This window comes from Psammomys obesus, unplaced genomic scaffold (genome assembly GCF_907164565.1).
Source record: "Psammomys obesus unplaced genomic scaffold, mPsaObe1.curated_primary_1811, whole genome shotgun sequence".
Classification (NCBI taxonomy): Eukaryota; Metazoa; Chordata; class Mammalia; order Rodentia; family Muridae; genus Psammomys; species Psammomys obesus.
The window spans coordinates 15,101,410-15,126,485 of NW_026596039.1; the positions used below are offsets into that span (position 1 = coordinate 15,101,410).

Genomic DNA, 25,076 nt, shown 5'->3' on the forward strand with positions numbered 1-25,076 from the left:
CCACCCTCTACGGCTCTTACACTGTTTACACCTCCTCTTCCACAGAGTTTCCTGAGGCATAAGGGGAGAGTTTTGATGGAGGCATCCCATTTACAGCTAAGTGTCCCAAGGTCTCTTGCTCTCTACGTGTCCGGCATGTTGGGCTGTGGCTCTCTGTATTTGTTTACAGCTGCTGTAGGAAGAAGCTTCTCTGATGTTGGTGGAACAAGGCGCTGATCTATGAATATAGCAGAACGTCATTAGGAGTTGTTTTATTGTTACTTTTATTTTGGATCACTAGGATTTTGTTCACCTTTGGTCCTTGGACTATTTAGAGTTTCTGGTGATCCAAAGAAGGTCAAATATGGGTTCCAACTCACAGAGTGGGTCTCAAGTCAAATCAGATATCGACTGGTTGCTCCCAAAAGCCTTGTGCCATCATTGTCCTAGCATGTCTGCGGACAGGACAGCATTGTAGATCAAAGTGCTGGTATTGCATTTGGTATGTGAAGGGGTGAGGGCCCTTTGTAGGCACCCGGTTGATGTCTTCATGTTCAGTGAGCTGTGTAGGTGTTATCTCCAGCAATGGGGGCTTTTTGTCAGTTTGTGGAGAGCAACCTATAGTCTTAGCAACAGCCTGGGTTGTTTGGGGATTCCCATGGGACCCTTTTGGCCAACAACTCAATTAGATGTAATCCAGTCCTGATATTGAATGCTTCATCTGGTGATAAGAGATGGTTAAGATTCTGTCTTCCCCACTGTTTGGTGATTTCATTAGGTCACCTTCATACACGTATGTCTTAGAGTTTTATTGCTGTGAAGAGACACCGTGACCACGACAAATCTTATAAAGGATAAAATTTAATTGGGGCTGGCTTACAGTTTTAGAGGTTTAGTTCATTATCTTCATAGTGAGAATCATGACAGCATGCAGACAGACACGGTGCTGGAGGAGCCAAGAGTTCTATATCCTGATCTCTTCTATCAAGTTTAGTATATCGGGTTTATGTTGAACTCTTTGATCCATTTAGGTTCAGTTTTGCACAGGGTGATAAATATGGATCTATTTGCATTCTTCTGCATGCAGACATCCAGTTTAACCAACATCATTTATTGAAGATGCTACCTTTTTTCTGGTGTGCATTTGTGGCTTTTTTGTTAAAAATTAGATTTCCATAAGCATGTGGATTTATATCCGGGTCTTCAATTCAATTTCATGGATCAATGTGTATGTTGTGCCAATACCATTCTATTTTAATTACTATAACTCTGTAGTACAAGTTGAAATCAGGATAGCGATACCTCCTGAAGTCCACTGATTATTCACAATTGTTTTAGCTATTCTGGGTTTGTTTCCATATGAAGCTGAAAAATTGTCCTTTCAAGTTCTGTGAAGAACTGTGTTAAAATTTTGATGGGTATTGCATTGAATTTGTAGATTAATTTTGGTAAGATGCCCAATTTTACTATATTAATCTTATCTATCAATGAACATGAGAGATCTCTTCATCTTCTGATCACCTCTTCAATTTCTTCAATGCTTTAAAGTTTCTTTAAATCATACTTAATTATGAATTTCTTGGTTAGAGTTGCCCAAAGATATTCTGTATTACTTGTAGCTTCTGTTAAAGGTGATTCCCTGTTTTCTTTGTGGATAGGAGGGCTACTGACTTTTGTACCTAACTACTTTGGTAAATGTTTTATCAATTGTAGGAGTTTCCCAGTGGAATTTTTAGGATCATTTATGTATATTATCATTTCATCTGCAACTATTCCTTTCCAATTGATATCTCCTTGATCTCCTTCAGTTGTCATATTGCTTTAGCTAAGATTTCAAGTACTAGATATGGAGTGAAAAACCTTATAACTAGTCATAACTAGTTATTGACTAGTTATGGAGTGAAAAACCTTATCTCGTTTCTGATTCTAGTGGAATTGCTTTGTTTCTCTTCACTTAACTTGATGTTGGCTATGGTCTTGCTGTAAACTGCCTTTATAATGTTGAGGTATAGCCCTTGTACCCTAATATCAGTAGCTATACTTGTTGGGTACTTTATTAGGTTCTTTTACATACCACTCTTCTCCACTCTAATCCTTTTCAATCCGCCAACACTAGGTGGGTTAGAAGGAAGGTTAGAGGGAAAAGAGGGCATAGATCCCTTTCGACTACTTCCTGCTGATTGGGGACATCGAATTTCTAGGGGCATAGTCCAATCTTCATTGTCAGGATATCTCCAACCAGCAACTAGCAACAAACAGCAATCCAACAATCCAGAAACAGCAGCAACAGAAGGAGCAGCAGCGACCTCAGCATCTTGGGGCTCTGGCATTTTTATACCCTCTGAAAAGTCCCCAGAAGTCCAAACATAGACTAGCTTCACCTGGCAGAATCATGCCCCTGCCAGAGTACAAAACAAATCATAGCTGGCTGCTGTGGAAAGTCTGAAGCAGCCCCATATTCCACACCTAGATTAAAACACAAACAGGTTTATACAACACAACTGGGTTTTTAAAGAAACTGCACTTCTCAGTACAAATACTTCCAGGACTTTTAACAAGAAGGGTTGTTGGATTTTGTTAGAGGCCTTTTCTGCATCTAATGAGATGATTATGTGGTTTTGGTTTTTAAGTTTATTTATATGGTGGGTTACATTTACCAATTTACATAGGTTGAAGTATCCCTGCTTGTCTGGAATGAAGTGTTCTTGTGGTTCATGTGATCATGGTGGACAATCTTTTTGATGTTCTCCTGGATTTGGCTTGCAAGTATTTTATTGAGAATGTTTGTATCTGTGTTCATAAATAAAATTGACCTGTAGTTTTATTTCTTTGTTGAGTCCTTATTTGCTTTGGTTATCAGGGTAACTGGCCTTGTAAAACAGATTGGGCAATGTTCCTTTTGTTTCTATTTTCTGCAATAATTTAGGGAGTATTGGCAGTAGCTTTCTTTGAGGAGAGCTGGCTTCTTTGAGGTGGTCTTGGCCTTAGATGTAACTTTCTTTGAAAATCTGATAGAATTCTGCGCTAAAACCATCTGGCCCTTGGCTAATTTTGGCTGAGAGATTTTTAATTATTGCTTCTATTTCACTAGGGTTATAGGCTTGTTTAAATTGCTTATCTGATCTTGATTTAACTTTGGTAAGTGGTATGTATTGAGAATATTATCAATTTCTTTTTGATTTTCCAATTTGGCAGAGTACAGGTTTTTAAGTTATTTCATTATGATCCTCTGGATTTCCTCGGTGTTCTTTCATTCTATTAACAGTGTCCTTGGCCTTACAGATTTTCGGTTTCAAGAAGTCCCATTTATTAAATTGTTAATATTGGAGCCTGAGCTGTTGGTGTTCTGTTGAGGAAGTTGTCTCCTGTGCCAATGAGTTCAGGCTCTTCCCCACTTTCTCTTGTAATAGATTTAGTGTACATGGTCTTATGTTACAGTCTTTGACCCACTTGCACTTGAGTTTTGTGCAGGGTGATAAGTATGGATCTATTTTCATTTTTTCTACATGTAGACATCCAATTAGACTAGCACCATTTGTTGAAGATGCTGGTGTTTTTTTTTTTTTTTTTTTTTCAATTGTATGGTTTTAGGTCCTTTGTCAAGAATCACGTGCCCATAGGTGTGTGGGTTTATTTATGGGTCTTCAATTCAATTCCATTGATCAACCAGTTTGTTTCTATGCCAGTACCATTTTTTTTTTTTTTTTTTATTACTATTGCTCTATAGTATAGCTTGAAGTCAGAGATGGAGATACCTCCAGAAGTTCTTTTATTGTATAGTATTGCTTTAGGTATTCTGGGTTTTTTGTTTTTCCATATGAAGTTTAGAATTGTTCTTTCAAGGTCTGTAAAGAATTGTGTTGTTATTTTGATGGGGATTACATTGAATCTGTAGATTACTTTTGGTAAAATGGCTGTTTTTACTATGTTAATCTTACTGATCCATGAGGATGGGACATCTTTCCATCTAATGATATCTTAATTTTTTTGTTAGAGACTTGAAGTTCTTATCATACAGATCTTTGACTTGCATAGTTAGAGTTACATTCAGATATTTTATATTATTTGTGGCTACTGTGAAGGGTGTAATTTGTTCCTGAATTTCTTTCTCAACCCATTTGTAATTTGTATACAAAAGGACTATTGATTTTTTTAAATTAATCTTTTATCCAGCCACTTTGATGAAGGTGTTTATCAGCTGTAGGAGTTCTCTGGTGGAATTTTGATGGTCACTTATATATACTAATATATCATCTGCAAATAGTAATACTTTGACTTCTTCCTTTCTGATTTGTGTCTCCTTGATCTCCTTTTGTTTTCTTATTGCTCTAGCTAGAACTTCAAGTACTGCATTGAAGAGATATGCAGAGTGGGCAGCCTTGTCTTGTCTCTGATTTTAGTGGAATTGCTTTTAGTTTCTCTCCATTTAATTTGATGTTAGCTATTGGCTTGCTGTATGTAGCTTTTATTGTGTTTAGGTATGGGCCTTGTATCCCTGATCTCTCTAAGACTTTTATCATGAAGAGGAGTTGGATTTTGTCAAAGACTTTTTCTACATCTAATGAGATGATACCATGATTTTTTTTCTTTCAGCTTGTTTGGATTACATTGATGGATTTTCATATATTAAACAATCCCTGCATCCCTGGGATGAATCCTACTTGATCATGGTGGGTGATGTATTTTATATGTTCTTGGATTCAGTTTGTGAGTATTTTATTGAGTATTTTTGCATCAATGTTCATGAGGGAGATTGGTTCGAAATTCTTTTTCTTTGTTGAGTCTCTGTGTGGTTTTAGCATCACGGCGACTCATTCATAGAATGGGTTTTATAATGTTCCTTTTGTTTCTGTTTTGTAGAATAGTTTGAAGATTATTGGTTTTAGCTCTTCTTTGAAATTCTGGTAGAATTCTGTGCTAAAGCCAACTGAACCTGGGTTTTTGGGGTTGGGAAACTTTTGATAACTGCTTCTATTTTCTTAGGGGTTACAGGGCTGTTTAAACTGTTTACCTGATCTTGAGTTAACTTTGGTAAGTGAAATCTATCAAGAAAACTGTCCACTTCTTACAGATTTTTGCAATTTTTGTGGCACTTGAAGTAAGATCTAATGATTATTTGGATTTCCTCAGGGTCTGTTGTTATGTTCCCCTTTTCATTTCTGATTTTGTTAATTTGGATACTGTCTCTCTGCCTTTTAGTTAGTTTGGCTAGCAGTTTGTCTATCTTGTTGATTTTTTTTTCCCCAAAAAACCAGCTCTTGGTTTCATTGATTCTTTGTATTGTTCTCTTTGTTTCTAATTTATTGATTTCAGCTCTGAGTTTGTTATTTCCTGCCTTCTACTCCTCTTAGATGTGTTTTGCTTTCTTTTTCTTTCTTTTTAAAGCTTTTAGGTGTGCTTTTAAATTGCTAGTATGAGAACTCTTCAGTTTCTTTATGATGGCGCTCAGTCCTATGAGCTTTACCTTTAGCACTGTTTTCACTGTGCCCCATAAGTTTGGGTACATTGTGCCTTCATTGTCATTGAATTCTACAAAGTCTTTAATTCCTTTATTGCTTCCCTGACCTAGTAGCCATTGAGTGGAAAGTTCTTCAGTTTCCATGAGTTTGTAGTTTTCTGTTGTTTCTGAGTTCCAGCTTTAATCCATGGTGGTCTGATAAGATACAAAGGGTTATTTTAGTCTTCTTGTATCTATTGAGGCTTGCTTTGTGCCCAAGTATATGGCCAATTTTGGAGAAGGTTCCATGAGGTGTGAGAAGAATGTAAATTCTTTTGTGTTTGGGTAAAATGTTCTGTATATATTTGTTAGGTCCATTTAATTCATGACATCTGTTAGTTTTGTTTATATTGCTGTTTAGTTTCTGTCTCTATGACGTGCACATTAGTGAGAGAGGGGTGTTTAAGTCTCCCACTATTAATGTGTGGGTTTTGATGTGCAATTTAAGCTTTAGTAATGTTTCTTTTACAAATGTAGGTACCCTTGTATTGGGGGCATAGATGTTTTGAATTGAGATGTCTTCTTGGTGGATTTTTCCTTTAATGGGTTTGAAGTGTCCTTCCCCATCTCCTTTGATTAATTTTAGTTGAAAGTCTGTTTTATTAGATACTAGACTAGCTACTACAGCTTGTTTCTTGGGTCTATTTGCTTTGAAAACCTTTTCCAGCACTTTACTCTGAGATAATGTCTATCATGATTGCTGAGGTGTTTCTTGTATGCAGCACAATGGTGGGTCCTGTTTTCACATCCATTCTGTTAGCCTGTGTCTTTTTATTTGGGGAGTTGAGGCCACTGATGTTGAGAGATATTAATGACCAGTGGTTGTTACTTCCTGTTATTTGATGCTGTGTGTTTCCCTTCTTTTGGTTTTGGTGATGTGGGGTTATTTATTTCCTGTGTTTTCCTGGGTGTAGTTAGCTTCCATGGGTTGGAGTTTTTCTTCTAGTATCTTCTGTGGGCTAGATTTGTGAATATGTGTTGTTTAAATGTGGTTTTTTTTTTTCATGAAATATCTTGTTTTCTTCATCTATGGTGATTAAAAGTTTTTCTGGGTATAATAGTGGGGGCTGACATCTGTGGTCTCTTAGGGTCTGTAAAATATCCGCCTGGGCCCTTCTGGCTTTTAGAATTTCTGGTGGGAAGTTATATGTAATTCTGATAAGTCTACCTTTATATGTGACTTGGCCTTTTTTTCCCTTGTAGTTTTTAATATTCTTTCTTTGGTTCACATTCAGTCTTTTGATTATTATGTGGCAGGAGGATTTTCTTTTCTGGTCCAATCTAGTTGGTATTCTGTAAGCTTCTTGTATATTTATAGGCATCTCTTTTTTAGGTTGGGAAATTTTTCTTTTATTACTTTGTTAAAAATATTTTCAATATTTTGGAGCTGGGAATCTTCTTCTTCCATTCCTATTATTCATAGGTTTGGTCTTTTTATAGTGTTCCAGATTCCTTGGATGTTTTGTTTCAGAGACTTTTTAGATTTAACATTTTCTTTAACTGATATATTGATTTTTTTCAATCATATCTTCTACACTTGAGATTCTCTCTTCCATCTCTTCTGTTCTGTTGGTAATGCTTGTGTTTGTAGTTCCTGTTCTTTTCCTTAGGTTCTCCATATCCAGGATTGCTTCAGTTTGTGGGGTTTTCTTTGGTTGGTTAGTTGGTTTAGTTTTTTGTTTGTTTGTTTTGACACAGGATTTCTCTGTATAGCCCTGGCTGTCCTGTACTCTTTTTGTAGAGCAGGCTGGCCTCAAACTCAGAGATCTGCCTGCCTCTGCCTCCCAGAGTGCTGGGATTAAAGGCATGTGCCACTGTGCTGGGTTAGATTGTATTATCCTTACTCCGTCTATTTCCAGTTTTAGATCTTAGTCTTATTCATTTCCTTCTCCTGTTTGACTGTATTTTCCTGTATTTCTTTAAGGGATTTATTTAATTCCATCACATGTTTGACTGCATTTTCCTGCATTTCTTTGAGGGATTAATTTTCCCCTTTTAAGGCCACTGTCATTTTTTATAACCTCAGATTTAAGATCGTTTGCTTGCACTTCAGGTGGGATAGTATCTCCAGGACTTGCTGTGGTAGGATACCTGGGTTCCAGTGGTGTCATATGGCCCTGGGTTTTGTTACTTGTGTTCTTATGCTGACCTCTAGCCATTTGGTTGTTTGTGGTGTTAGCAAGCCTGATAGTCCCTGATGATAGTAGGTCTCTGGGGTTGTAAGTAGAGCTGGTGGTCCCAGATGGCAGCAGTCCTCTGGTTTTTCTGGGTGATGGTAGGCCTCCAGGTATACAGGGAGAGCTGGTAAGCTCTGATGGCTGCCATCTCTGGGTTTGCAGGTGGAGATTGGGCCAGGCAGTCCTTGATGGCTGCTTGTCTCTGGTGGTCACTGATGGGTATCATTCTCTGCTGCTCTCTGATGGCTCCTGGTGTCTGGAGTTGCAGGTGTCAGTGTAGCCTGGGAAATGGCACAAGCCTGGGTTCTGAGGTATGGGGCACATAGGGACCTGAGCAGACCTTGTCATTGCTGGCAGGCTCTGGCAGGCCAGGAGTTGGGGATGGATCCTCACTTCCTGCTCCTTGATGGATGCTGGGCTCTGCGGTTGCAGGTTGGGGAGAGATGGTAGCAGGGAACTGAACCCGACTCTCAGATTCAGGGTCAGGAGCCTTATCAGTTGAGCGTCTTTGTATGCTTTTAATACCTTCATAGGCATTTTCTTCTTTTAGGTTAAGGAAGTCTTCTATGATTTTGTTGAACATATTTTCTGTGCCTTTGACCTGTGTTTCTTTTCCTTCCTGTATTCCTATTATTCTTAGAGTTTGTCTTTTCATAGTGTCCCAGCTTTCCTGGGTATTTTGTGCCAGGATTTTTTTAGAGTCAACATTTTCTTTGACCAAGGTATCAATTTCTTCATGTCTTCAATGCCTATGATTCTCTTTTTCATCTCTTATATTCTGTTGGTGAAACTTACCTGAAGTTTCTGCTCAAGTTTGTAAATTTATTTCCAGATTTCCCTCAATCTGGGTTTTCTTTATTGTTTCTATTTCTCCTTTCATGTCTTGAGCTGTTCTATTCATTTCCTAGCCTTTTTTTTTTTGTTTTGTGTTTTCATAGATTAAAGGATTTACTAATTTCTTCTTTAATGAACCTCTATCATTCATAATGGCTATTTTAAGGTCCTTTTCTAGTGCTTCAGCTGTATTGCATTTCTCAGGGCCTTCTGTGGTAGGGCTGCTGGGCTCTAGTGGAGATATTATTCTGGCTGTTATTGTGGTTTTTACATCGGTCTCTGGTCATCTGTGTTTGAGACAATTGTAATTCTAGGTGCTGATACTTGAGCTTGTCTTTGTTGGGTGGGTGTTTTGTTTCTTGGTTGCCTGCTCTGGTTCTTAGGAGATTTAGTGGCTGTGTGTTGCCTAATAAGAACATTTTCTGGGATTCTGATAGGTGTGGCCACTGAGATTTTCCAGGTTAAATGTCTTTCTAGGTATTAGGAGGTGACATGTAAGAATGCGGATGGGCTAGGAGGAAGGTGTTAAGGTCCCCAGGATGGAGGAAACAGGGTGTTCCACCAGGGTTTGCTTAGTCCCCCAGGGACCAAGGGCAGGCCACAGCCGAAGGTCTGTTACAGAGCTGGGCATGAGACTGGGAGATTGAACTGGGTGGAATGGAGGGAGAGGTGAAGATCAGCAGTGCCCTTTGAGGTCCAGAGAGTACTGACTGGAGTTAGGTCTAGGATAATGCAATGAGTGTGTGTGTGTGTGTGTGTGTGTGTGTAGAGAGGTTAGGAGTGAAGATCTATGTGATCTACATGATGGGGTGGGGGCTGGGGCGGATCATAAAGGAGAGGATGCAAAAGGTGACCTGCTTTAGAGCTAAGAATGAGACTGGGGACTGAATTTAGAGGAGAGAAGGGACATGCAAAAATCGGCAGTCAGCCTATCTGCTTCCCTGGCCTCAGTAACCTGCAAGTTCCCGGGGAGTACTAGGAGTTGGGGGCTGGGATAAAGCAATAAATGGAAGGAAGGAAGTCAGGAGGAGAAGATATGTGTGATCCCTGGAGATGGGGCAGTAGGGAAGGGAGCAGGGGGGCACTTGCAGAATTGGGAAGTGGGATGGATTTGGAAGAGCAGAGGGACAAGAGAAGATCTGTAGCTAGCCTGCTACCCTGGCTGGAGTCCTTATTTGTTAGTTTTAAAGCACAGCTACATGAAGTATAAATGAATTTTTACATTGTAACCCATTTCTGTTATTGCATTACAACATGCTTTGAACTTTCCCATCTACAGGATACATTTCCACCCCAGATATACTATAAAATTTTTACTCACAGACATATTGAAGATCTGTGTGCTAACAGCCCTAAAGACTACACAAAGCTTCCGTCAAGATACACATCTCATAATAAAGACGATCCACCTGAGGTTGAGAACCGAAGTGGCTGGTATCGCCGGGTAGAGAACAATGGATGGAGGCCTGTTGCTTATAGAGTAAGAAAATGGAAATACTAGTAATTTTTATTTTGCATATTTAGAAATTAATCTTGGTTTTGAAAGTTCATCCTGAATTTTAAAAATAATAATTGTAATTTAATTGAAAAAAATTGCTTAACTTAGCTATTTTGGAGTTGTTAATTCTAAGGATAACAATTTGTCTTTATGTTTATTTATAAATTATTGTGTGTGTAAAAATAATGTGTGTGCAAGCATGGGCAAATATGTGTTCCACTGTTCATGGAGAAGTCAGAGGACAGCTTTTGGCGCTGGTTTCCCCCTTCCAACTATGGGCTCCTGAGATCATACCCACATCACCAGGGTTGACTGGTATTTTTGCACAGTAAGCCACCTTGCTGCCTCTCTTACATTTATTTTTTATCAGGTTTCAAACTAGGCCATGTTTATTTACTCTCTGCTAACTGTATACTCAAAACACAGACTATAGGGTGAGGTATATTTATGTATCAAATGTTTAAATGTCTCAGATGTTTAAAATGACTGAGGTGTGAATATGCTCATTCAGTACTTTATTGCATGTCTGTCATGTGTTAGGCTAGTTCCAGATGCTACGAACACAGTGGTGAGAAGACACAGCTCCTTCTCTCAAAGAGGGTGCCTGGACCTAGAGAGAGTCAAGTAGGCAGGCTGCTTTGGCGCAGTCTGGTAAACGCTTAAACAGGGCATGGAGGGAGATAGGGCAAAGTTACATAGTTCCTGTCCTGTGGGGATACATGGGAAGGGGGAAGCGACCAACCAGCTAGGAGGACTTGTCACTCAAAAAGCCACAGTTTGCAACATAGCAGAGGCCCTTCTTTTCTGGGTGGATAGAATCCTTGAGGATTAGAGTTATAAGAAGCTAGCAGCACTAGGAGGGACTAAGTATGTTCAGGTGAGATGAGGCAGACATGCTCAGAATAGGCTTACTATTCATTCATTCGCCAGGTACTGAGGGAACGCCTCAGCACACAAGGAGTTGGTCAGAGCTGCTCCTGGAATGTGCTGCTTATACTTAATTAAAGCTGCCTTGCGAAGTTCTGTCTTCTCTTTTACTCCTTTCTTGCACATTCCTATCAACACCCCAAAGTTCGTGTGTAGAGAGAGTTAAATTCACAACAAGTATGTTAATTGTGTATACATTCATCTTCACTTTGCCATAGTTTTGGATGCCAGCTGAAAATGAAATGTTGGAAAGCACAAAGGAAAGAGAATTTCATTTCTCTAAACTGAAGAGAAAGCAAGATATAGAAAAGAAAAGAAAAATTAAAAAAATGGAATGGATGAGGCAAATGTAAGTAGATGACTTAGTTTTACTAAAGAAATGTATGTCTTTTTGAGAAAAAAAAAGAAAAGTGGAGTAAGGATTACAAAGAAATTGTAATCACGACATTGTGAGTAGCATAAAGGCACATAGAGATGTTTGGAGCAGACCATAGTACTGAGAAATAGACCCACACATACATTGTTAGTTGATTTTTTTTTTTTTAAAGCAAAGTACATGGTTTATTCTCTGCTGCTTCACATGATAAGGTGATCTGGCCACATCAGTTTAGGGGGAGAAAGGGTTTGTCTCAGCTGTCAAGCTACAGCCTATCACTGAGGGAAGTCATGGCTGAAAATCAAACATCACTTGGAGTAGAAACCTTGGAAGAACACCGCTTGCAGGATTATCCTTAGCTAGCTTTCTTATGCAGTCCAATGAACACAGCTGAGCATGGCAGGCTCCCTCCACCCCCGGCCAGCCAGACCTATCCACAGGCCAATCCACTGTGGACAACTGCAGGTGACTAGGACCAGGACTAAGGGACTGCATTTGGAAAAGATGCTCCATATTTTTGATTAGGAAAATAGTTCACTTACATTCCAGGTTACTACTGGTAAGAATTTACTCTTGGCTTTTGTTGTTCTCCAATTGTTATATAGCCATGGTTTCTCTCTATCTTGTTTATTTTTGTGGTTTGGGGGCTTTTCAGGAGAGTTGCAGTGAGGTCCGCCCCCACCCCCCACCCCCAATTCACACACATTTCATGGTGTTTACTGCCCTTTCACACAAGATGCAGGTCTTTGCTGAGCATCTCTTATAGGTCAGGTCTAGTGATGAGGTGGTTGAGTTTCCTCAGTTCTTGAAAGTCTTTGTCTTACTAAACTTTGTTCAAATTGTCTCATGGCAATCCTCAAATGCTTGAATTACAGGTGTGAGCCATCACACCCGGCTTTATCTGATTCTGTCAGAGCCTTTGGTCTTCCCTACCTGCACAGCCACACCTTTCCCCAGGTTAAAGACATTTCATTGACAGGTTTTGTGGCTTTCCACATTTTGTTGTCTTGTATTAATTAAATATTTTGTAACAGTGCCATGTCTATCGGACTGTTTCTTCACTCTTTTTTTTTCATCTAACATATTACAAAAGATCCACCTTTATGCTCATATTTTTTCTCCTTATTTAATGTTGTGAAGCTATCAATTACATATTTAATTTGAATGAGTGAATTCCTCACTTGGAAGATTATTTTCATGATATATGTCTGCTAAAAGTTTCATTCATAAATTTCCCCAATTTTGTTGAATTTCCTGTGTATATGTTTAACTCTCCTAGATCTGAGTTTCCTTAGATTGGTTAAAACATTTAGTAGGCATTTAATTAGTATCCTTTTTTTTTTTTTCTTTTGAGTCTATAACTATAGTTCTGCTCCCTTGGAAGCTTCGTGTTACTTTTTCTCCATTACTTCTGTGTCTGCACCTCGTGGATCCTTTTGGAGTAAAAAGCCATCTTTCTGAATGTGTCTCCTTGAATGTTGGCCTGGCTAAGGACACTCACTGGCTCTGTTTCCAGTTGGCCATGGAAATAAACTCTTTCCTGTAAAAGGAACTTTTATTCACTTGTTTCAGTTGTTGTCTCAGAAGCTCACTGCCTCTATCCGCTGACCGAGGCCTAGTCCTGGAAGCTTCTAGCCTTCGTACAATCTAACTTAGATCTAGAATGTTTTCAGCCTCTGAGACTTACTGCTTAATAAGCTCACCATTTCTAATTCTTTCTAAATTCTGGCTGGCTGGTTCAACTCAGATGTTCTGACTCAAACTCCTCTCCCAGATAACTTATTCAATCTGGCTTTTCTCTCAGCCTCTGAATTGCTCTGGTTGGCCTCAAACTAATTCCAACAATCTGCTCTAATCATCTGGCTCCCTCTCATTCTCTGGCTCATTCTGCCTTCACCTGTGTCTACCCTGTTCTCGCATTCAATCTCTCTCTGTAAAACTCTCCTGGTAAAACCATCTCCACTCCCCCTTCCCTGCATTGCTTCTTAAGTAGCTTCCTTCTCTATTTTCGAGAGTTGGGCATATCCTATTCTGTCAAATCTTTTTCTGATTCATCACTTTTTTGCCACTCAATTAAACATCACTTTCTAAAATGGGTGCTTCCTTCTACAAACTAACTTTACTTTCATTGTTTGGGATTAAAGGCGTGTACCACCATACCTGGACCTAAGCTTTTCTTTACCTGGTACTTGCTCTGTACCAAGCTGGCCTTGAACTCAGATCTGCTTCCCTCTGTCTCCTGGATCAAAGGTGTGCCTGTATTCTAGATCATACAGATCTAGAAGTCTTTGGATGTGATCTCTTGTCAGAATAGCCATGTTCCCCAACTATAGTCCGTGGCTTGTGGATACCCTACATGTAGCAGTCCAGTCAAGGAGTCACTTTTCCTCTGAATGCCATGTTGGGTGGCAGCATGGAGCCACCCAAATAAGTATGCTTGCATACTGGGTCCCCACCACACTGACTGCTGTGGGTGCCAGGAATGAGGAGCATAGTGGGATTACTATTTCTGCAGGCACTTCAGGTCCTTCTGCATGTAGGTGCAGGCCCTCTTCTCTAGCATTTCTTGAGGCCCTGCTCTAGTAATGATGGCAAAGTCTGCTGATGATGGCACATTTGTCTTCTCAATGAATTTCTGCGTTTCTATTCTTAGTAATGACTACTAATGTCTTCTTATTTGTGCCTGGTGGGAACACTGACCTGAAAGCAGTGCTTAAAATAGTGTCAGACAGATGGAAGGAGGCTGTACTCAGACTCAATTTGAATCCTGGTTTCTCGCATTTTTACTTTCATGATTTTGAACAATTCCTTTACTTCTCCAAGTCTTGGTTCTTTATATGAAAAGACAGAAAAACAACTGTCACAAATGGCTGACTTTTAAAAGAAAAACAAGAAAACTATGCAATGTATCTGACACAAAGATGTAGATAAACAAACCTTTCCTTTTCTACCTGCCATTAGCCTTGTGATCTTGTAGAAGTTATCCAATTCCTCCTGGATTTATTTCTTCACTTATAAAATGAGAAAGCTAGCTTAGTCTCTAAGATTTTTCTACTCACAACATGGTTCAGATTTTCTTTGTATCATGAAACTTATGCCAGCTGATTAAGTGAAGGCTTCCTGGTTAGTGGCTAAATTAGCCCAGTAATGTTGTATCACATGGGTCTCAGTTTAGAGATCTACAGGACAAATATTTAATTTATAATTTTAATATATAACATAAACAAGAACATTTATCAACTGTGTCTACTTCTAATCACTTACTGCAACAGACGTATTTCACTTCTTTTCTGTTATTTAGGTACTATATGGGAAGCCTGGAGGCAAAGCCCACTAATCAGGAGACTCTAGGCCTAATTCATAAAGCAACAAAAGGACTAATCAAGAGTTTTGAAGATGGTGGGGTGGATTCTGTGATGGAATGGGAAGTGGATGAAGTGCTGAAGTGGACAAATACACTCAACTTTGAGGAGTAAGTACAGAGCAAGCCCTTCTAAAAATTCCCAAGCTTCCTAGGTTGAACCCTGGGGTCATGAACATAACCTTTAAAAACCGACTGCTGAGATCATGGGTGTGCGCCACCACGGCTGGCTCCACAGAAACATTTTATGAGGAAAAAATTAGAAGTAACCCTAATGTCCATCAGTTGACAATTAGGCATGTAAATCACAGTATACCCACATAATGTAGCATTATTCAGCAGTACAACAGTGAAATACTGGTATGTGCCATGATGTTAATGGAACTGTTAAATAAAAGCAGCCTAATTATAAGTGATTTGATATGTGATATATACAGAATAAGTAAATTTAGAGACAACATATATTAGTAGTGGTTACCTGAGGCTGTGGAATTTATAAGGCATGTTGAGTGTATCCTGGGTGTAGTGATGTTTGAAAATTTACTGTGGTGAGAAGTGTACATGTCTGAATATACTAATCATCTCCAAACCATAGACTTTACATGAGTGGATTGTAGAGCAAACAAATTATACCTCAGCAAAGCTGTTAAAATGTTCAATATGTATTCAGCTCCAAGAAATGTGAATATTGCATGGGCAAAGAGGAAAAGTGTAAAGATGGTGAAGAAATGGGAGCTGTTAGACAGAGGGGGTTAATGCCTGGGCAACACAGGTGGAGCTGGCCGTGGTGGGAAAGCATGGCTGTGAGATTAGGAGAGCTGCCCTGGCCTGCGGCCAGTGGTGGCATTAGATGGCCTGATGGGAGCAGCTCTGGAGAGCTCACCCTGCTGGCGCAGATAAGGGAGAGCCGGTGTACTGACATGCTCAGCCACCACCCAGGCCCAGATCCAGGGCTTGGAGTTGGCCCACCCCCAAATCTACATCATCTGCAGAACTCATGGATAGAGTGAAAGGGCCAGTCCTGTTGAGTCAAAGCTGCAGGATCGCCATGATACAAGGCAACAACGGGATAACCGAGATGAGTCCAGGTGGGAGTCTAATGTTGAATGTGTGGCAGAAGCCAGAAGTCTCAGGCCAGACCAATGACTCATTGCAATGAACACGTGCAGTGAAGATGTGTGGACAGAGGATACACTGTGGGACACACTGACACACCACAGCTTCCACAATGAGGTGTTTTCTTCTTTTTTTAAAAAAATGTATTTTCCTTTATGTGCACTGGTATTTAGCTTGCATATATGTCTATATGAGTGTCATATCTTGAACTTACAGACAGTTGTGAGCTGCCATGTGGGTGTTGGGATTTGAATCCAGGTCCTCTGGAAAAGGACAGTGGCCTTAACTGCTGAGCCATCTCTCAAGGAGATTTTTTTGCTGGTTTGTTTAAGCTTCCCTTCTTTTGTGGGGAAGGTTGCAAGAGCGAAAGACAGATATGAGGGGACAGGGAAATGGGTGGGACTGAAGTGCATGATGTGAAACTCACAAAGAATCGATAAAAAGTTGGGGGAAAAAAAGAGGGAGATAAAAGGGGAGAAGAAGAATCAAGGTGTCACCGACAGAACCAGAGAAAGAGACCAGATGAAGCAGAGAATGACAAAAGGGAAACCCCATTATTCAGATATGTCTTTGTCACTACACCTGTGGAGAAGCTGGTGTAGACAAACCTCTGTTGCCAGTCACTTCTCTGCTAGATTCTGTGTGTACTGGGATGAACACTTATGCTATAAAACGGTGGGCGTAACTGAAGACCCACATTTCCCCTTAAATGTTTCCCAATAGTGAACTTCTTTCAGTTCAATTAAATACATACACACATTTTATTTTTTCACTGACCCCTGACAACAACATAAACTTTAAGGTGAGGTGAGTGATTGTTGGGAATATACGAGTATTACTTTTGGGCACAGACACAAATTATCTGATGCAGGATCAAACTTTTCAGCAACTTGGTTCTACAGCAGGAATAAGCAGCTAGTTCCATTGGCTTTTATGGCTTCCAGTCTCCCTTACTGTTCTTTGTTTATAACTGGTTTAATGACATTATGTGGGAAAATGTTGAATATGGCATTTCTCCTTGGAAAATTGGTAGGTCAGTAATTTCTTGGAAAGACCTTCAAAAATCTGGATAACTATACTTACATATTAATTTTTAAAGCCCCACTATTTTATTTTAAGACAAAGTCTTACTATGTCACCTTGCCTGTCCTGGAACTTAAGAGATCCACCCCCCATCTCCAGAGTATTGGAATGAAAGGTGTGAGCCACCACAGGGTTCTATTTTAACCTCTTGTAACTCCTTGTCCTGGAGACTGCCTTAGAAGCATGTGACCTACTGGCCGGTGGTAAAGTCAAACATTGAGACTAGTGAAGATGTCACCTCTAAGCATATGTTAACTTATTATTTAGTAGTAAGTCAACTTAATGTCCATATAATACGTTGCAGGTATATTGCTAATTGGAAAGAAACTGCCACAAGCAACTCTTCAGCTACGTTAAAACGTAGGTGATTATTTGTGTGTGTGAGCATTTTGCCTCTGTGTAAGGGTACTATATGAATGAAGTGCCTGTGGAGGCTGGAGGAGGACATCAGATCCCCGGGAATTGGAGTGACAGTTGTATGTACTGCTGTGATGGGGCTGCAAACTGACTTAGGTCCTCTGCAAGAGCATCCAGTGTTCCTTTCCAGTCCAAGCTGGGTGATTTTTAGCAATAATTTATGAAAAATGTGTAAGTCTATATGATATTACATCTCTACATATGTCCAAGGAGCTAACCTTTCAGCATCTGTAAGAGTTTTTGTGTACATACATGGCTATAAATGACTCCGCCAGGTCATTTTTACCTTTTTGTATAGGGGTGTCATAGGCCATGGAGGGGTACTGCTTATTGGCTTGTTCAGCCTGCTTTCTTGGACCATTCAGGGCCACCTCACCTGCGCAGTGGTGGCACTGCCCATATGAGGTAGTCCCTCCACCACCAACCTCTTGATCAAAGCAATGGCTCAGACTTGCCCACAGGCCAATCTTACAGAGGCACTTCTCAATTAGGAGTCTCTCCTCCCATGTCTTTGTTTGTGTCAAGCTGACAAAAACAACCAGCACAGAGTGTGACTCTGCTATTTCATATAAGAAAGAAGTCAGGCAAAGAGAGGTTAGACTGCGGAGTCTGGGTTTGAGTTTTGGCTATGTGATTTTGGTCCTTCATTTGTAAAACAACAATATTACCTATACTTAGCTCATGGGAAGTAAAAGGCTCAGACTAGTGCTTGACATTTAACAGATCTTAGGATGCTGCCCAACACACATCACCCCATCAGTATGAACTATCATTTTCATCAGCTTGTTCACTTACTCCCAGCTCACTGCTACCCCCCAAATCCACCATGTGATTAACAAGTTCTGCAATGGCTACCATGCTGATATTCCCCAATTCATTCTATACACAACAGATAATGTGAACTCTTAGCAATTACAAAGAAGAATGAACTTTCTTGATTTTTCAAACAATATATGGAACAGGTTCCATTATCTGCATTTTCTGAGGGAGATGATATGACTAGCTCAAGGTCAGTCTGTGTCTAGGATTTAAACTGAAGCAGGTTAAGAATCCACTGAAACACTGCTGTAGTCTGCTGCTTCAAACACTCAGCTTTTCCTACATATATTCAGTTGACTGGATATACTTAATGAACACATTCTGCTTTTTACTCATACTCTTCATTTTTCAGACCCATGACTATTCCTCAAACACACCGAGCAGTTTCCACATTGGGGATTGGTGAAGTCAATGCTGATCTATTAGATTGGTTTAATCAGTATGCTCTGAGTAGTCCAACAATGTTGGTCCCACACCAGAGTCTGAGAATCCAGTGGCTGAACATTCCATGGCGGCTGGGTACATTATCAGTACTGATAGTCTAGAGGATCCTTTGAGAGCTGCTGATCTTTAGCACATGCTGGAAACCTGAAGCTGGCTCTGATATCAATCAAAGAATGCAGCATAGACAGATAAGTTTGCCATTAAAATAAAGACAAGCAGGCAAAGCAAGCCTTCCTTTTCCACCTCCTCTTATTTGGGCTGCTGCAGAATCGTGCCACCCACATGTGGGTGGGCCTCTCAATTAACCAAGCAAATTCCTCACATGATTGCTTGCCTTTTAGTTGACTCCAGACTGAGTCAAGCTGACAGCCAAGACTGACCATTAAAATGGCCTTCTGTAGAAAAATTTTTGGTAACCTTCTTGATAATAAGGACAGTCAGGGTTATACAACAGAGACCCTGTCTCAAAACACAAAACAAAGAGATAGGATGTACGTGAACACAGCATATCCAGAGCAGATCCAAAGAGAAGAAAATGTAGTTTATTTGGGAATAAAGCAATGGCCATAGTTAATTACAAAGCACTTATTTCCAAACAGTATGCACCATCACATTTAATTCTCAGAAAACCAGGCAGTGCCTGGGGGATGGCCTAGTGGGTAAGACTACTGGCTATGCAAGCTTGAAGACCCTAGCACTCTTGTAAGAAATGCCAGGCACAGCCTGTGGGTGCTTGTGACCTCAGCATTAGGGAGTGGACACACGGGAATCTCAGGAGCTCAATGGTCAGCCACCCCAGCAGAATTGATAAGCTCCATGATCATGAGAGACCCTGAGTTAAAGGAATAAAGTAAGGCAGTATGATAGAAGTCACCTTACACCATCCTCTGGCCTTCACTGGGAACAGCCACACTATGAGGCAGGGTCTACCATGATCTCAGGTTTTCCAGATGAAGACTTGGGCTTACAGAACACAAGTGAGTGTCCTAAACTACACAGGTGGTAGTTATTAGGAGGTCCTATCTAAACTCAGGCCCTGCAGAGACCTATACAGACAGACAGTGGTTAAAGTAGGACAAACAGATTGGGGCACTTAAGAGTTTCTGTTAAAACTCCAATAAGGACATGTGCTCAAAGTGTGGAGGAAAGGACTATAGAGTAAGGCACTGATTTTTGTTGTTTTTCGAAGAGGGTTTCTCTGTGTAGCCCTGACTGACCTGGAACTCGCTTTGTGCCAGTCTGGCCCTGAACTCAGAGATCCACCTGCCTATGCCTCTGAGTGCTGGGACTGAGAGTGTGCCTCACCACACCCAGCAGGGCATTGTTCTAACCACCTGTCATTTCTCTTTAGATGTCAAGCTTGAGCAAATACAGAAAGGCCTACACAACACCTATGAACCTAAATCCGCAGAGCCATTATTGGATGAAACTTTTGAGAGTGATCACAATGTAAGATCACCGTTCATTACCTTAACTCCTGATACCACGAATGGAATGTAACCACAAAGGATTTCCTTTTCTGAGTAATTGTCCTTCAAGCCCATTTTTCAGCTAAGAGATTACTCATTCTGACTACTATATATATTAAGGAAGGCTAAAGAAATACTACACTGGCCAGTGCATAGTTCTTCCTGGTATTTTGATAAACTGTAGTTGTCTGACAATTACACTTAAAATAAAGATATTTTAGGTATTCAATTCAAAATAATTTTGCTTTTAGTACAGTTGGTCAGGGCAAAGTTCACTCACTGAACAGTCCATATCCAAACGGCCTTTGCTTATTTGTTTTCCTCAACTGTCCACTGAAGAATTTATAAACTATGCATAGGTAACAATTTACACATTTATGAAAAACGGTACATTTCACAGTATTTCTACAATGTGTACCAACCAAATCAGGGCAGTTGATGTCTCCATCTTTAGGTTGGTGCATTTGGATAAACGGTGCCACAGTGAATGAGGACATGCATGGATTTCTTTGGGACATCAGTTTCCTTTGGAAATATACCTGTTAGTGATGCTGCTGGATCACACAGCAGCTTCTCTTTGGCTATCCAACTGTCCTTCCATCAGGATTCTGAGTTCCTTTCCCCCATATTAACACACATTTTTTTGATTTTTTGATAATGTACATTTTGTTTATAGCACCTTGTTGTTTTGCTGACTTTTAATATTTTAAAGGTTTTTTTTTTTAATGTATTCTTGATTAAACTCTTTTCAGATGAAGAGTTGGCAAGTATTTTTATCCTCAATTTGTAAGCTGTCTCTCCACTCTTATAATTTTGGTTTTGTTGCTTCACATGAACATTTTAGTTGGTGATTCCCCAGTCTGTCACTTTCAATGTTTTTTGTGCAGTAAGGGCACTTAAGAAAACCATTACTCACACTACCATCTTATGTTTCACGTAACAGTTCTATATGTTATCTTTAGGTCTTGACACAAATATTCGATTTGATTTTGATATAGGGTGAGATATAGAGTCAAATTTTAATCTACATTAAAATATAGTTTATCAGAACCAATGGAAATAAGAAAATTGTTTCTGGGCCAACATTATGTTTTTGGGAACATCTGTGTAGAATCAGTTCGGTGGGGTATGTGGCTTTATTTATAGGGCAATAAAGTTTTCATTATTGTAACTCAAGCATGTCCCCTAATACTTCTAAGTTTTTTATTGTTGTTAGCTACTGACAGGGTTTTGTTTGTTTTGTTTTTGTAGTTCTATATGAATTTTGTGATTTTCTAGTTCTCTAAAGGATGTTCCTGGTATTTTCAAAAGGATTGGACTGGCTCTATAATTTTTTTGTCTGTTATGAATATTTAGCAATATTAGTTCTTCCAACCATAAACAGACATACTTTTCATCTTGAGACTTCTCTGGTGACTTTCTTCAGTGTTTTGTAATTTTCATAGTAGAGGTTTTTCAGAGCCTCAGCTGAATTTATTCTACGGTATTTTACTTCTAACTACCGTGAATGGATTTGCCTTCAGTTTTTGTTACATAAGGTTAGTAGCAGGATGAAACTCAGCCCGCATATAGTCATTTTTGGCTTGACCTATCCAGACCTAATAAAGAAAATGACACCTCTGATCTCACGGCAAACTAGTGAACCTCAGAACAGTAACCCGAAGAACAGAGCAAGGCATTCTAACTTCTCCACCCTCAGCAAGGATGACTATTACCTAACATAAAGGGACAGACATGTCCAAATAAATGCAGTTAACAGTGACTTAAACATCTCTCAGCAACAGATCATCCTCTTCTGGAAAGCGAACGTGCTTATTAGGAAGAAAGTACATAATTTCTTTTTCTGAATTACTGGGGTTTGTGGTATATATTGTCAATCTCAACTTACTCATTATGAAAAGTAAAAGGTGAGTGTAAAAAAAAAAAAAGCCAAACCCAAAAAGTACCAGCCACTCCATTTCTGGTTTTATATCTAAAAACACTAAAAACGGAGTTCTGAAGAGATGTCTATATTCCCATGTTTATTATGATGGAATTCTGTTGTAGGGACAAATGTGTGTGGTAAACAATAAGATTCCTTCATTTAGGTTCTGTGTTGAGGCAGTATCATGCCAGGAAGCAAGTTGTCTTGCAAAGCTGAAACTTCTCAAAGATAGGGAGCAGTGACACAAAGAGACAAAGGGTTCCATCTTATAAATTCAAAGAGCATAACCCACCCCTCTCCTAACTTTCTTGTACTGGCCCAGCTCTTAAAGGTGGTTCCATCACCTCCCAAATGTTGAAAGTGTTTCTTATTTAATCTTAGAAAACCTAACAGTGTGAGCATGATAGTAGCACATTAAAAAAAAGTCATTTTCAGTGTGTGCAGTAACAGTTAACTCAGCACAAAACTTCACAGCAGTCCAGGGATGAAAAGAAATTTCTTTAACAAGAAAAGTGACAAAGCCATACAGGAAATTGGAAAACACTGGCACTTGAGTGTTAGCTATCAGCCACAGGACTGTTCAAACATGACTGCTTATATCTTCCACGATCACTGCATCAAGCAGAGGATGCAGCCAGAGAGGAAAGAAAGATAAAGCAACAAAAAAGTATTAAATCTGGAAGGGAAAAATATTTTTAATTTTTCACCTAAAACTGCAGTTCTCAACTCCTGGGTTGTGATGCTTTCCCAGGGTCACCTGAGACCATCAGAAAACACAGATATTTACATTACCACTCATAACAGTAGCAAAATTACAGGTCTGAAGTAGCAACAAAATAATCTTATGGTCGAGGTTCACCTCAGCATGAAGAACTATATTTAAGGGCTGCAACATTAGGAAGGTTGAGAACCACTAACCTAAACAAACCCACATATGTTTTCAGAAAGAATAAGACTTTATCTTGGTTACTAGATTAAAATATCAGTGGAGAGTAAGCAAAAAAATTTCAAATAATAATGAGAAAAGATAGTATATCAAAACCGTGAAGGTGCCCAGGAAAAAAATGTAATAAAGTATGCAAGATTTATACAATAAAAACTCTTAAGAACTGAGTAATATTTAAGTAGGTATAGGAATGAAGGAAAGTCCTCAGAGGAGATTTAACCATCATTGAAAACAGTGATGACAATGAATAAGTGACAAGAGAGAAAACAAGATTTAGCAAAGATAACAAGCAGCCAAAAGAGAAAAGCAGAAACTGTTAAATATTCAGTCACTGTGACTCAACAGAGAAACAAACACACAAACCTCCCACCCCCAAAACCTGTGAAAAGTTTTGAGTCCCTAGTTGTTATAAATGAAGGCAACACCATTTTGTACCTAACAGAATAAAATATTTTTTAGTTTGAAAATACAAACAAGGCAGAGGTCACCTGGTTTAGAACTTCTGCTTTTGAACAATATATTATTAATATTTACTCTTACTCCTCTCCTACACATAAAACCACATGTCCTGTTAGAGCAAAGTACGGGTTTTTATCCCTAGGAATAATTTTCATTATATGAGATCTTTACCAATTCTGAACCCAATCTCTCGGGATACTTTGACTATACTGTATACAAAACTCATTTTTTGCCAGAAGCTGTACAGAGGAACATGAGACCCTCAGGAGCAATGAATTTTACAACATGATAAAGTGAAACATCACGTTTAGGATACTAGGATCTTTATTTGTCATATCCCAGTACAAGTTAGTTTTTTAGATTTGAGAAATATCAGCTAGGTCACTTTATAAGCTAGAGTAATGAGCGTTATTCATTTGCCTTCCTGTTACAAGGTAATTAAAAACCAGCAGACACACAGGCTGGCTTGCGGTCACAGGGCAGCACCAGCCACTGCCCTCTGGCCTAACTGTGAGCTGCCCACGGAACACTCAGTACTTCATAGAGTGGACAAATGCTCATATAGTTAGCATATACTTGTATAGTTCTTTGTTAAAACATCTGGTGATTCAGCTAACAGTGTAACTGAGAAAACAAATCTACATAAAATACATCATTAAAGTGCAACTGAAACATTTGAAATGGCACATTTGTCTACTTCATACTGGCCTTCTACCTAAAAAGATGGTTATTATAAACCTTAAGGTGCCAAAATTCTTCCTTTTTGCTTTCGTTCCTTTTATCTTAAATTTGTGATGATTTCTAGGTGCAAAAAAAAATTTCCCCCGTTTTATGTGAACATTATGATGACCTTAGCTTTAGGAATTGATTGGAGACCACTTTGAGGGAGTACAAGAGCACAGAGCTAGTAGAGGGGCTGTTGTCTCCCTTCCTTCAGACACATTAGCTGTCTAACTTCCTTTTCTAGCAGCTTCTCTGAGTAAAATGTGCTGTGTTTTCTGACCTTAAGCAAGTAACCTTCCTCCAGCCTTCACTTTCTCTGGATATAATCTGGGACAACATCATGAATATTACAAGGTTTTGTTGTAACAATCAGAGGTGCTGCTGAGAGACAAGTCAGGTTCTCAGCATAAAGAAAATACCTGATTTTTAATACCTGTAAATCTAAGTATCTGTCATTGGCTCCTGGTTACTGCCCATCTTACTCAAGCTTGTCAAAGTATTTTCTATCGTAATATTTTTGACATTTCAATTAGCTACTTCTAGGTTTATCTGAAGAAATATGGTATAGTTTTTTTTTCAAAGCCATTGATAAAATCTGAATAGAATATGTGTGGGTGGCATATCATTCAAGGGTGAAGAATGGATCACTTATGTTATTCCAACCTCTTCAGTGGATTAACTACAAAAACAAATTACAAATTTACTCAGCTGGCCGTCATTAGCGAATATCGTCCTATATTCATGAAGATGTCAACAGTTCCATAAAGACATTCTAAGTTCATCACATTCTCTTATTTACTACACTCAGTAGATAACAAATATCCATTTAAGCAACACTGACAAAAGACACAAAGAAGGAAAGTTGAAATGCAGGGTAATTTTCCTAACAGTTTACAGACACTAAGAGTTTGGCTTTGTGTGTGTATGTATACATATATATGTCAACAATAAAAAACACAAACACACACACACACATACATACACACACACACACACACACACACACACACACACACACACACACACA

General features: G+C 39.3%; 1 protein-coding gene across 1 annotated transcript in view; it reads left to right on the forward strand.

Moving 5' to 3' along the window:
- CUNH11orf65 (chromosome unknown C11orf65 homolog) overlaps window positions 1-20,028 on the forward strand; it is a 34,092-nt gene extending 14,064 nt beyond the window's left edge. The window contains exons 7-11 of the mRNA XM_055622071.1: window positions 9,767-9,967; window positions 11,131-11,261; window positions 14,590-14,760; window positions 17,153-17,208; window positions 19,880-20,028. Coding sequence (XP_055478046.1) covers window positions 9,767-9,967; window positions 11,131-11,261; window positions 14,590-14,760; window positions 17,153-17,208; window positions 19,880-20,028 — 708 coding nt within the window. The remainder of the gene's footprint in view (window positions 1-9,766; window positions 9,968-11,130; window positions 11,262-14,589; window positions 14,761-17,152; window positions 17,209-19,879) is intronic.
- Window positions 20,029-25,076: the final 5,048 nt, after the last annotated feature.